This window comes from Lithobates pipiens, unplaced genomic scaffold, assembly GCF_037356315.1.
Source record: "Lithobates pipiens isolate NorthernLeopardFrog02 unplaced genomic scaffold, aLitPip1_a1.2 Scaffold_8, whole genome shotgun sequence".
Lineage (NCBI taxonomy): Eukaryota > Metazoa > Chordata > Amphibia > Anura > Ranidae > Lithobates > Lithobates pipiens.
In genome coordinates this window covers 91,930,336-91,944,694 of record NW_027507903.1, presented here as the reverse complement: position 1 = coordinate 91,944,694, position 14,359 = coordinate 91,930,336, and the positions used below count along the sequence as shown (strand labels likewise).

The 14,359-nt window shown below is 45.6% G+C and overlaps 1 protein-coding gene across 2 annotated transcripts in view; it reads left to right on the top strand.

The window, feature by feature from the left end:
• Positions 1–14,359, top strand: part of LRRC49 (leucine rich repeat containing 49) — a 186,106-nt gene that overhangs the window by 23,760 nt on the left and 147,987 nt on the right. Inside the window, exons 4-5 of one of the 2 annotated variants that reach the window (XM_077472670.1) lie at positions 7,932–8,156; positions 8,258–8,366. The exons of the other annotated variant lie outside the window; for it this stretch is intronic. Of the exons in view, the coding sequence (XP_077328796.1) occupies positions 7,932–8,156; positions 8,258–8,366 (334 nt within the window). The remainder of the gene's footprint in view (positions 1–7,931; positions 8,157–8,257; positions 8,367–14,359) is intronic. 2 annotated transcript variants of the gene reach the window in all.

Here is a 14,359-nt window from a genome sequence, read left to right as displayed (position 1 = left end):
GCAGGGGTGATTTGCAGATGGGGTGTTGTGAGTTGCGGAAAGGGGGTGCAGAGGTGGGATGTAGATGGGTGGGGGTGTGTCAGGGCTGGGTTCAGCCCTTCCTTCTCAGAGCAGGCCGCTCAGCTGTTGGTTAATTGGCAGCTCTAATCTTTCCACAGTGACTCACCTGGTGATGATATCCTGCTCGTCAGTCCTGCTGGTTACTTAAGCTTTTCAGTCCAGTTTCTCTCTGCCTTCACCTTGGTCAACATATCAAGAGACTCACTCCTGTGTTCCTGTTAAGACTTGTTTGGCTGATGTCCCTTCTGATTCCTGATCCTGCTTGCTGTTCCACTACGCTTATTCTTGCTTTTCCTGATTTCCTGGCCTGTTCTGAAGTATGCCGATCTCTGGCTCCCCAGCGTCCTGGCTTGCCTGACTATCCATTGCGGTTACTGAACTCTGGCTAAGTTTTGACCACGTTTTCGCTGTTTACCTTTTACCATTATTATTATTAAACTGTTATTTTTACTGCACTTTTGTCTCAGCCCTTGTACACACGGTCGGAGTTTCCGACAACCAAATCAATCGGATTTTGTCCGTCAGATTTTGTCCGACGTACAAGGTCGGACAAAGTTGTCGGAAAATCCGATTTTCAGAACGTAATGAGGTAATTTCGTTACGATGGGACTACGTTCAGGCTAGTAGCCAATAGCTTTGATGTAGGAATTTGATCTGAACATGCGTGGCACTTTGTCCGATCGGAATTCTCTACACATGATCGGAGCATTTTGTCGGAAAATATTTCCGGCAAGTTGGAAAATTTGGTCAGATGGATATTCCAACGGAAACAGTCCGATGCAGACCACACACAGTTGGAATATCCGACAAAGCGCTCCGATCGGACACATTCCGTCGGAATCTCCGACCGTGTGTACAAGGGCTCAGTCTGATTCATGGTTCCTGACAGTAGGCGAAGGCCATGAATTCAGAAGATGCAGTCAATCCACTTGTTGGTAATATTTTTTCCAGATTGGATGAGCAGGATCACTGCATGGATCAGTTTTCCATAACTTTACAGAATCTCTTGAGTCGCATGGCTCACCTGGAATCTCCTCCTGTGTTGCAGGCCATCCCTGCTGCTGCTCCAGTCTCTGTACAGGCACCCGCCTCGAGTATTGCCTCTTTAAGAGGTATATCTGGTTCTGCTCTGCTTCCCCAGCTATTTGTGGGAGGTCCAGTTCAATGCAGAGGGTTTCTCAACCAGGTTGAGATGCTGCCCCAGGCATTTCCCATGGACAGAAGCAAAGTAGGTTTTTGTGATATTTTTGCTTTCTGATAGAGCCTTGGCCTGGGCAAACCCTCTATGGGAGTTGCAAAAATCCGTTGTCCTGGGTTACCCAGAATTTGTGGCTTCCTTCAAAAGGTTATTTGATGTTCCCGCATGCTCCGATTCTGCTGCCAAGAGCCTCATGTCTATCAGAGTACGAGAACTGTTGCCGATTACGCCATTAAATTTCATACTCTGGCAGCAGAGTTTGCTTCGAACAATGAGGCCCTCATGGCTGCTTTTTCTCATGGTCTCTCGGATACCATCAAAGATGAGATCACAGCCAGAGATATACTTACAGAACTGCAGAGGTTGATCACGCTTGCCATCCTTATTGACTCCAGACTCAGAGAAAGACTCTTTTAAGGAGCTATTGCGTAAGCCTCCTGTACATTTGTTTCTGAGCTTTGCAGTCCCACCCTTTACTCCCTCACCTCCCATGCCTCCTGGTACAGAGTCGGACAGTGAAGTGGAACCATTGCAGTTGGGCTTCACACGTCTCTCTGCGGATGAGAGAATCCTTAAGAGGAGGGAGAGAGTGTGCATTTAATGTGGCCAGGCAGGTCACTTTTTGAAGTCTTGTCCTACCCGTGTAGGGAATGCCCGAACCTTGAGGTCCTGTAGGGGACAGACCTTAGGTGGTGTTGTTTTGTCCCCAGCTATACAGAAGGATAAGCCCCTGGTTCCGGTTGCCCTTTTGTGGTCTGAGTCATCCATTAAGATACAGGCTCTAATCGACTCTGGGGAAGCAGGCCTGTTCATTGATGCTGCCTTTGTATTCAAGCACTTGAATCCACTGCAGCTTTGTGCCACTCCACTTGCCATTGAGGCTCTTGATGGTAGACCTCTACAGCCTGCCCATGTGACTCATGAGACTGCTCCGTTGTCCATGGCCATAGGGGCTCTTCACCATGAGATAATCCAATTCCAAGTTATTTCCTCACCTAAGTTTCCAGTGGTTATTGGTTATCCTTGGTTACAGAGGTACAACCCCTCTTTTGATTGGCTTTGTGCTGAGGTTCTTTCCTGGTTGCCACAATGCAGCAAGACATGTTTTCAGAATGTGGCTAAGGTCCTGTGCACCTCTTCATTTCCCTCCATGCCAGTGTCAGTCTCAGAGGACAAGGCCATGGAGGAGTATGTTGCAGACTCACTTTCTCAAGGTTTCATCCGCAAATCCTCATCACCTGCTGGTGCCGATTTCTTCTTTTTGAAGAAGAGTGGTGAACTGAGGCCTTGTATTGATCATAGGGGTCTCAATCGTTTCACGATTAAGAATGCTTATCCAATTCCGTTGATTACAGAGTTATTTGACCACCTCAAGGGATCAACGGTTTTCATAAAGCTTGATTTGAGAGGGGCATACAATCTCGTGAGGATCAAGGAGGGGGTGAAGAATGTAAAACTGCATTTTAATACCAGACCATTATGAGTACCTCGTAATGCCATTTGGCCTTTGCAAAGCTCCGGGCGTTTTCCAGCATTTATCAATGATATCCTTCGAGATTTGTTGCAGCTATGTGTGGTGGTTTATCTCGACGATATCCTCATATTTTACAAGTCCCTAGAGAGCCACCACACAGATGTCTGTCGTGTGCTTCAGAGGCTGAGAGAAAACAATCTGTATTGTAAATTGGAGAAGTGCAGGTTCCATCGTGAACAGGTTAAATTCCTGGGTTATGTCATGTCTACTTCTTTTTTTTCGATGGACCCAGAGAAAACTTTCTGCAGTCCTACAGTGGTCCCAACCCGTGGGTTTACTCCCTCTGCAACGCTTTCTTGGCTTTGCCAATTATTATCGGAAGTTTATTCATAACTTCTCATCTCTGGTCAAGCCCCTGACTGATATGACCAGAAGGGATGGTGGTGACAAATGCGGGTGTCAGATCCCTGCCCTCCTCACTAACTTGCGCCGAAGGATCGGCCAACCTCACACCACGCTGTCACTTACGTAACACTGCCACTCTCAGCTGCGCCCAGCACAAAGATTTTACAGCTTTCAGGACCACAATCTAGGTGCCAGCAGCCTGAGAGCAATTGTCACTGGGCTAATTTCACAATTAACCCTTTCACTGCCACCACCCCCCATTTTAAAAGACAGAGCCAGGGGAGACTTGTAATTTTAGCAATACCAATTATGATTTTATAATAAGCGTCTGCAACACACACTGCCACCACAGACAGGTCTGCTCAGAGGCCTTACTCTACAACAGTAGCGCTCTTCAAGAGGCAGGTTCGTTTATAGCTTGCATCAAGAGCTTTAGAGACAAGATTAACACTTTTCAACATAAGTGTTTTGATATGAAAAGGTAAAAGTTGGTGCACATAAAGTATTTACAGAAAGATGTTTCAAAAAGATAAAGACAATATACAATCACAAAGAAATAAGGTAGAATCGGGGAAGAAGAATAATTGCAATTAATGTCTGAGGATTGATCAGAGTTTGATCAATGAGCTGGGTAATCTGTTCTCTAACTTGGCAGATGTTCCTGCTTGGATGGTAAAAGGAGAACTGACCATTGTCTTGGCATCTCCTCTTTTCTGTCAGATCAAAGGGGAATTGACAGTGACCAATCGTCTGGTCATCTTGTTTAGGGGTTGGTTGCTGGGAGGTGTCTAAATTCAGGACCATGTCCCATGTACACTTTGTGATACATATTCATATCTCTGCATCGCTACTGTTTACAGACTGCAAATATCCACATTATTGTTCAACATGCAATTTCCTTCAAAACAGATATAAACATGCCATGTCTCCTATGTCTAGTTTACCTAGAAGGAATATGGGGAACCAGTGGTTTCCCATATGACCTGACATAGGGGTGTCTGGACTTGAAATGTTAAAAATCATCTGAGGAAACTAAATATGTCAATATTATGGCTGTGCTATTAATACTTTGGAAGTTATAAAACATGCTGAAATGTCATGCTTATTCCACTGTTTAAGCTTCATGTGCACTAAGGTATTTACGACTGGTATCTGCTGGTTCTCTGAATTGAGAGGGTGGCAGTTTTATGATAGGCTTGGACATCCTGCCAGGCCAACATTAGCTGTTTTTACAGACCTAGCCTGGTTCTGCTTTCTATGTTGAGATAACAGCTCTTTTGAAGTATAAAGCCCATGGATTCCTGAACATAAAGGAGGAGGGAGGGAGTTCAGATTTTTACTGTAATGTTAAACTGTTAACCAAGCTGTCATGGCTGCCCTAAGGTTCTCAAACAACATGGCCACTAGCTACAGCTTTTTGTGTGTCCAGTACATGATCTCATTACAACATGAAACCACGGAGTTGGTCTCCAGGATCCATTAAAGCCGTTGAGAGTCTCAAGGCTGCTCCTGTGTTGGCAAATCCTGATCCTATGTTGACCTTTATCCTTGAGGTTGATACTTCTGAGACTGGAGTCGGCACCCTTCTGTCTCAACGTCCTACCTCTGAGAGTGCTATGCATCCTTGTGGCTACTTTTCCAAGGAATTGTCACCTGCAGAATGCAATTACAAGATTGGTGACAGAGAGTTGGTAGCCATCATTTTAGCCCTTAAAGAAATGGAGCCATCTCCTCGAAGGTACCACCTGTTCCGGTTCTCATTCTGACTGACCATATGAATCTCACATTCTTGTCTGAGGCTAAACACCTATCTTCCAGAAGGGGCGCGATGGGCTCTCTTGTCAAGATTCAATTACATAGTCTCATTTTTACCTGGTACTAAGAATGTAAGGGCTGATGCTTTTGCTGCGGCAGTTTTCCTCCACTTCCAAGATGGAATCGGTTCCTGTTTCTGCGATTCCTCCTGATCTATTCTGGCTACAGTTCACACCAGTCTCACTTCTCCTTTAGGTGACAAAATTCTTGCAGCTCAGATCCATGCTCCTCCCAAGAAACATGGGGACCACTGCTTTGTCCCAGAGAGTCCCTGTACTGCTGTGCTCTAAACTTACCATTCTCCCAAGGCTGCTGGCCACCCAGGAAAGAATCAATTCTTTTGGGCCATTTCCCAACAATTCTGGTGGTATGTGCTGATGTAGCCGCCTTCATAACTGCTTGTTCGTGTGTGCTCAGAGTAAGACACCACGACACCTTCCAGTGGGCCCCCTACAACCCATACCCAATGGAGAAACCCCTTAGGACCCACTTGTATATGGATTTCATTGTGGAGTTACCCAACTCCTCAGGGCAACACAGTTCTTATGGTGGTTGACCGGTTCTCGAAAATGTCTCAATGTATTCCACTTAAGGAGTTGCCCACATCTAAGGAACTGGCTTCCATTTTTTTTCTCGGGAGATCTTTCACTTACATGGGCTACCCAAGGTGATCATCTCGGACAGGGGTAGTCCGGTTGTGTCCCGGTTCTGGAGAGCCTTTTGTGTACAGTTGGGAATTCAGCTTTCTTTATGCTCTGCATATCACCCATAGTCTAATGGGGCCGCAGAATGAGCTAACCAGTCCTTGGAGCAGTTTCTACATTGCTATATTTCTGACTATCATAACAACTGGTCAGACCTCTTACCTTGGGCAGAGTTTGCTCACAATAGGGCCATGAATTCTGCTACCAGATTGTCCCTGTTAATGACGAACTATGGTTTCCAACCATCCATGTTGCCTGACACATTTGCTCCTCAGAGCATTCCTGTGTTAGAAGAGCATCTCCGTGGTCTTCATTCCACTTAGATACAAGTCCAGGAGTCCTTGCGACATGTCAATGGTAGGTACAGACTCCATGCTGACCGCAGATGCCTGCCTGCACCTTCCTACCAGGTTGGGAACTGGGTCTGGCTGTCATCTCGCAACCTCCGACTCCGTGTTCCCTCACTGAAGTTGGCATATTTTGTTTATTGGGCCTTTCCGTATTCTCCGAAGGATTAACCCAGTGGCTTACGCTTTAGACCTTCCTTCGAATATGCGTATCTCAAATGTATTTCATACCTCTTTATTAAAGGAGCCACACCCTCACCCAGTACAGGTTGAGAACCATGAGGAGTATGAAGTATAGTGCATTATTGTCTCCCGTACGTTTTGTGGGCGCATACAGTACCTGGTTCATTGGAAAGGGCTGCGGTCCGGAAGAACGCTCTAGGGGTCTCATCCTTGGATGTACATGCCCCTGTCCTCCATGCTTTCCGTAGACATCTTCCCCTCAAACCTGGTGGTCCTCTGAGGGGGAGGGGTCATGGGGGGGTACCGAACTCGGCTATGTTTTGACCACGTTTGCTGTGTTTACCTTTTGACCATCATCATTATTATTATTATTATTATTATTATTATTATTATACTGTGTGTTTTTTTTTTTTTTTTTTTTTTTACTGCACTTCTGTCTGCCTGATTCATGGTTCCTGACAGGGTGCAAAGATGAACTGCGAACAGGGGGTGCAGAGGGGAATTGCAGACTGGATGATGTGAGTTGCCGAAGAGTGTAGGGGTAAAGAAGGGAAGTGCAGACGGGGTGCAGATGGGTGAGGGGGGGTGCAGAAGTGAGCTGTGGAAAGGAGGTGCAAAGATAGGTTGTGGATGGGTGGGGTTGCAGAGGTGAGTTGTGGGCAGGGGGTGCAGAGGTGAGTTGCGGGCAGGGGGTGCAGAGATATATTGAGGACAGAGGTGCAAAAACGAGTTGTGGATGAGGGTGCAGAGGTGAGTTGTGAGCAGGGGGGGCAGAGGTGAGTTGCGTGCAGGGGGTGCAGAGGTGAGTTGCGTGCAGGGGGTGCAGAGGTGAGTTGCGGGCAGGGGGTGCAGAGGTGATTTGCGAGCAGGGGGTGCAGAGGTGAGTTGCGGGCAGGGGGTGCAGAGGTGAGTTGCGGGCAGGGGGTGCAGAGGTGAGTTGCGGGCAGGGGGTGCAGAGGTGAGTTGCGGGCAGGGGGTGCAGAGGTGAGTTGCAGACAGGGGGTGCAGAGGTGAGTTGCAGGCAGGGGGTGCAGAGGAGAGTTGCGGACAGGGGGTGCAGAGGAGAGTTGCGGACAGGGGGTGCAGAGGTGAGTTGCGGACAGGGGGTGCAGAGGTGAGTTGCGGACAGTTTTGGACGAGGGTGCCGAATCGAGTAGTGGTTGGGGGTGCAGCGGTGAGTTGTGATTGGTGGGTGCAGAGATGAGTTGTGGTGGGGTTGCAGAGATGAGTTGTGGTGGGGTTGCAGAGATGAGTTGTGGTGGGGTTGCAGAGATGAGTTGTGGACAGGGGTGCAGAAGCCAGTTGTTGATCAGGGTGCAGACAGTTGTGGACGGGTTTTCAGAGGTGAGTTGTAGATGGTGAGGTACAGACGTGAGCTTAGTAATGGGGCAGAGGGTATAAAATGCCCCTTTAAAACCCACCCACTGTACAATTTGGCCACACCCACCCAATGATATGGTGCACCACATCAGGGCGGAGAGGGCATTAAGGGGTTCCTGCACCTATTCTCTGAAAAAAGAAAATTACACACACACACACACACACACACACACACACACACACACACACACACACACACACACTCTTGAGCTTTGCACACCCTAATGCAATAGGCTGTGCACACCTATGTGTATGTTCTTATATGCATCCACTTGTATATATGAATCCTTATGTGTTTTATTGTTATTTTAGTGTGTCGTGTATTTTCCCTTGTTTGATTGTTGTATATTTTACCTTACCTTCAGATGGAAGAGTCTCAAGTCCTATGGGCCGCAATAAGCAGCCATACATTCCGCTGACAGCAAATGTGACAGAGGTATTTGGCCCTGCTCCAAGATATGGAAGGGAGTCCATGTCACTGGGAGCCTTTGCAGATATTCCAGGTCATGGTCAAACAAAAAACAGGTCCAGGTCTGTCTCCCTCTGTGCCAGCCCAAACAACAATAATGAGGATGCACATCATTCAAAAGGTAGGCTAGGTATATTAGGAAAGGGAAGATTGCAAATAAATCTTTTATATTTTTTTCCAATATCCAACTGTTTTTCTTTTTCTTTTTCTTTTTATAAATAGACCATTTCAGTTTCATTAGAGGCCTGTCAAAATCAGATCCTGGATGTCCTATTGTGCGACGTACTGCTGAGGAGAAGGCAGCTAGTCCTGATAAGCTCAATTTAGAAAGGTAACCAACATTTTACTATCGGGTTTGTCGTGTTACATTATAAAGAGCAGAATAACCTCATCATTTTTTGGGACTTTCGGTGCTGAGAGTAATAGATGCAAAGATCAGTCCACTAAGCTACAGTGGATATAAAAAGTCTACACACCCCTGTTTAAAATGTCAGGTTTCTGTGATGTAAAAACATTTAGACAAATATAAATAATTTCAGAACTTTTTCCACTTTTAATGTAACCTATAAACTGTACAACTTAAATCTTTTAGGTAGAGGGAAGTAAAAATAAAATAATACGGTTGCAAAAGTGTGCACGCCCTTAAAGGAGTTGTAAAGGCAGAAGGTTTTTTTTATCTTAATGCATTCTTTGCATTAAGATAAAAAAAACCTTCTTTGTGTAGCAGCACCCCTCAAATTACCTATCTGAGCCCCTTCTCTCTCCAGTGATGTCCATGATCCCCTCATACATCCAGGATACTCCTGATTGGCTGAGACAGCAGCAGCACCATTGGCTCCTGTGGCTGTCAAAGTCAGCATGGCACATCTTCATTTGGCAATATTTTCCCACTCTTATTTTTGGAACTGTTCATAATTCCCTCTACCTTGACCAAGGCCCATGTTCCAGCTAAAGAAAAACAACCCCAAAGCATGATGCTGCCACCACCATGCTTCACTGTGGGTATGATGTTCCTTTGGTGATGTGCAGTGTTGTTTTTGCACCAAACATATCTTTTGGAATTACGGCCAAAAAGTTCAACCTTGGTTTCATCCGACCAGAACACACTTTCCCACATACTTTTGGGAGACTTCAAATGTGTTTGTGCAAAATTTAGCCAGGCTTGGATGTTCTTCTTCATAAGAAAATGCTTCCATCTTGCCACTCTACCCCATAGCCCAGACATATGAAGAATTCGGGAGACTGTTGTCACATGTCATTTCGTGACACCACACTTTTATAAATGTTGCATCGGCGTGATGCTTCGTCACTTAAAGCCAGGTGCAGTACACCATTTTGACCACATTTCTCTGGTGGCGCTATGGACACATCCAGCTTTGCACACTTAGCTTTTGCAGGCTGAATTAACCCCTTGCCCACTGGGTTACGCTTAGGGTTTTGGGGCTGCGCCCACACACTCTCGCTGTGTGACTCAGTCATGACAATACAGGAAACACATTTTTCAACGTCATCAACACCAATAACACATTGGCCAACACTATTGTCGACATGACCATTAATATTCTCATTACATGGAGACGTAGCTACTGCTTTTGTGGGTTGTCTATGAGCCACCACAACCTCTGAGTGACTCGTCACAGCACCCGCTCCCTGTAAAGGGGCACTCTTACCTACTTGGGCAGCTCCATAGCTGACCTGGGAAACTCTCGGCTCAGTCACTGCGGGCTTCTTGCATATTTCCCTGGTCAACTCTACATCACCTGTCACTAGGAAACATGGCACAAGGATAGTTTTGGTCACCCCTAGTTTAACTTGTCCACCACTCTGCTGGATTATAGCAGGCACATGCATAGTCCCCATGTCCTTTCCAGTCTTTTGCCCTGCGGCTAGTTGGGCTTTGCGCTGTGCCTCCCCACTGCTCTGGGTAGCACACTGCAGCAAGTCTATGTCCATTGGTACTGCAGATCTCCCCACTGGACATACTCCCACTTCACTGGGTTCAGTACCATAAACTGAAGTAGTCTTACCAGTTCCTGCAGTTGGTGTAATAACCTTCACTTGAGTGCGTTCTTTCACAGGTGTGGTGTCTCCACAGGCTGACTCCCCTATGTGGCCATGGAGAACCACTTCAGTCTTTCTGGACCCACTGACACCTGTAGGTAACTCAAGATCCCTGTTGCTAGGGGTAACAGCAGACTTGCAATCCAAATCTGGTTGGCTATACCTCATGCAGGATTCAGGGTGATGTACAGAAAGCCTTGCGTTTCTCTGGATTTTCAAAACCTAGGTCTTCCAGTGACACTTCTCCCATCCTGGAGCATTGCTGGCAGCCCATGATATGATGGAACTCTACTCTAAAGCCCCATACACACTATCAGGTTTTTCTGCTAAGTTTTTCCTTCAGGTTTACCAAAACCATGTAGTGCAAGGGCCTGCCTGATGCATACAAATTTAAACTCCTAAGGTTTGACCTCATATTATATGGTTTTGGGAAATCTCAAGGAAAAACTCAGCAGAAAAACTGATAGTGTGTATGAGGCTTAAGAAGGATTTCCTGTTTAAACTTGCGGTAGTCATCCTGGACCCCATCCATCAAATGGTAAACCGTCCGGAACTCTATCCGTAATAAAGTTTGCAACAATTTTGGCCACCGGTCCCTAGGCCATTTTCTCTTTACAGCAACTGTTTCAAATCTTACCAGGAAGTCCCCAACCTCCTCTGTAGGCAACATGGATTGCATATAGTTGGAGGCCAAGATCTCTGCCCCTTGCACTGCGCCCCACTCTTTGCGGTTCTGCTTGAACCATTCGTTCACTGTCTCACACATCACTAGGCCTTCCGGAGTGGCCCTCCTAGGTGGAGACATCGACTCGGGCCATGCTGAGCTCACTTCTTGGCATCTCCTCCATGACTGGCCCTCACTTTTTGCCATGGGATACCACTTCTGAAGACATCGCTGGTCACAATCATTAGGTGAATTCCAGAATTCATCAACTTCCCCTCCAGCTTGGATATTTCACGAAAATTACCGTGACAAGGGGCACTGGGCAACATCATGTCCCCACTCACTACAACGCATGCAGCGCAGAGGCCTCCTTGCCTCATGCTGTGGCACCTTTGGGCTCAGGCTGGCAGGGACAACGTCCTCTTTCACTTTCCCTTTAACTGGGGGTGACATGATCAATTTACCCCAGGTCACAGCGATGCCCCACTCAGACAAATTCTCTGGTGTGGCTGGGACATGTGGTGAAATACCCTCTAGCCACAATAGCTGTTCCCTGGCTTTAGCAAGGATTGCTTCTTTTTTCTGCTTTGACTGCCCCATCCTTGCAGTCTTGCACACAGAAACTTGTAACCGTTCTCAGCAGAGGAAAAAAAAAAAGTTTGATTCTTCTTTCACAGGTACACAGCCTGCATGCAACACAGTCCATCAAATAAACTTCTGCACAATGCTGTTCGCCTGGCTGCCACACAGAGCTAGCAGTAGTTCCTGATGCGACTCACCATGGAGCAAGGACCCTGATTCCACTGCCTACATGCCTGCATTCTCCACCACTTGTGGCATGGGGGATTGTTCAGCTCAGTGGTAGATGCATTTTCATATAGTGAGTCCACATCAGACAGGCGTTTTATAGTTAAGGGCTTGGTAGCCCAGGTTTATTAAATGATAAAATAAAACAAAAGTCCACTCAGGAATCCCACACAGGGGTTTAAATGTCATTCAGACACAACTGAAAATACAAGCCCACCTGGCTACTCTGTAACAGCACTGCTACTACAGGTACTGATCCTGCAAACCACCAGCTCTTCCAGTCCCACAGTCTTGGATGCACACAGCTTCGGGCTTCTTAAACGCACACAGGCTCAATGTACACAGCTTCTGTCTTCACACAGAGACACTCACTAGGAGTCACTGCTCTAACTCCACCTTCCTTTGACCTTCTGCTCTCACCAGCCCCTCGTTATAAGGGCTGTGTGCAGCTGGGCACACACCCTGCTTGCTAACCTCACTACCAGGACACGGGTTGGAGATCCCGTCCCACCCATGACTCTCAGGGATCTCTAAACTACAGAATTCCCATATGGAACTAGCAAAAACCTGAAGAAAACTGAAAAAGCAGTTTTCTCCATTTAAACTCGACACTCTGTAGTCTTGAAGTCCGCAGATATGCAAACTCTGTGTCTCTTTTACCTCCCAATTTCATAGGGACAGAGCCTCGCTCTGCCACGCTATTGTTAACCTTTAAAATCTATATTTCTGATTTATTAATCAGAAGATATGATATGGGTTTAAAAGAGAATTCTATTGACAAGGGAAAGAAAGGTTTAACATAACACCATTTATTAAAAGTAGTTGAAAGTCTAGCTAACACACAAATCTCTATCTATGGTCTTACATCAAGGAAGAAAATACTAGGTTGAACTATAATATTTACATGCAGGAATACAAAGTATATTCTCTAAGACAGTATATTTAGTCACAAGCATACAAGCATATTTAGTTACAAGCAACACCTTAACCATAATTACCCATCCTTACAGTGTTCCACTCTTGACCACTGGTTCCCAAGAAAGAGACTGTTCCCTCCCCTTGGCTTTGGGTAAATGCCTTCATGCTGATTCCCCATTGGCTGCCTTAGCTTGGATCATGATTGGAGGGCTCACTACATAAGTCGGCCCCCTTTCATGCAAATCCTTGTGACTAGGAAGAAGATTTAATTGGATTTCCCCAGGAACTTAGCAATTGATTATGGTTGCCTCCCTTCATTGCATACCCCAGCATGGGGTCCTTTGAAGTGAGTAGGTGTAGAACAATGGGAGTGGCTCTCCATATGGTGTATACAAGTCTCGGCCCCGCATTGTCTGCTCTTACCAAGCCCCTGGAGGGAGGCATTTTACCTGGCTTTCATAGATGAAAGCCAAATGAGATCTATTTCTAATTACAATATTTTACAGATATTAATGAAGATTTCACATAAACTCATAAGGCAACACTATCCACTTTTAGGCAATCCCTGAAAACGTTTCTCTTCAGAGAATCCCATGCTGCCCATGCTGCCTCCTTCATTAGATCATCCCCCACAGTTTTTTACTCTTTTGTTTTCTTTGACCCTCCCTCCTAGATTGTAAGCTCTAACAAGCAGGGCCCTCTGATTCCTCCTGTATTAAATTGTATTGTAATTGTACTGTCTGCCCTAACATTGTAAAGCGCTGTGCAAACTGTTGGCGCTATATAAATCCTGTATAATAATATTATCATGGTTCTGTATAAACACAGAGAATACAGTAATAAAAGAGGAACCCACAGACCTAATGACCAGAAGATCTTTTTAGTTTTTTAAACAGATTTTGGAACAGTTGGGAATCAACATTTATGATTGTGTCTACTGAATGCACACATTTACAGTATCTCGCAAAAGTGAGTACACCTCTCACATTTTTATAAATATTTTGTTATATCTTTTCATGTGACAACACTGAAGAAATTACACTTTGCTACAAAGTAAAGTAGTGAGTGTACAGCTTGTATAACAGTAAATTTGCTGCCCCCTCAAAATAACTCAACACACAGCCATTAATGTCTAAATCTGTGGCAACAAAAGTGAGTACACCCCTAATTGAAAATATCCAAATTGGGCCCAATTAGCCATTTTCCCCACCCCTGTCTCATGTGACTCGTTAGTGTTACAAGGTCTCAGGTGTGAATGGGGAGCAGGTGTGTTAAATTTGGTGTCATTGCTCTCACTCTCTCATACTGGTCACTAGAAGTTCAACATGGTACCTCATTGCAAAGAAGGATCTGAACAAAATAATTGTTGCTCTACATAAAGATGGCCTAGGCTATAAGAAGATTACCAAGACCCTGGAACTGAGCTGTAGCATGGTGAACAAAACCATACAGCAGTTTAACAGGACAGGTTCCACTCTGAACATTCCTTGCCAAGGTCAACCAAGGAAGTTGAGTGCATGTGCTCAGTGTCCTATCCAGAGGTTGTCTTTGGCAAATAGACATATGTCTGCCTGTCAGTGCTCAGACCATACGCAGCACACTGCATCAAATTGGTCTGCATGGCTGTCGTTCCAGAAGGAAGCCTCTTCTAAAGATGATGCACAAGAAAGCCTGAAAACAGTTTGCTGAAGACAAGCAGACTAAGGACATGGAGAGCTTGAGACTCACCATGACCAATAATTTATTTTGGTATGGGGGACAATTATTATAATCAAACAAAAGGTATCTCCATGGGGGCGCTAAATATGCCCCAAGTGTTGTGAACATTTTTCTCAATAAATGGAAAGAAGAGGTAATTTATGGCAATCTTTGGC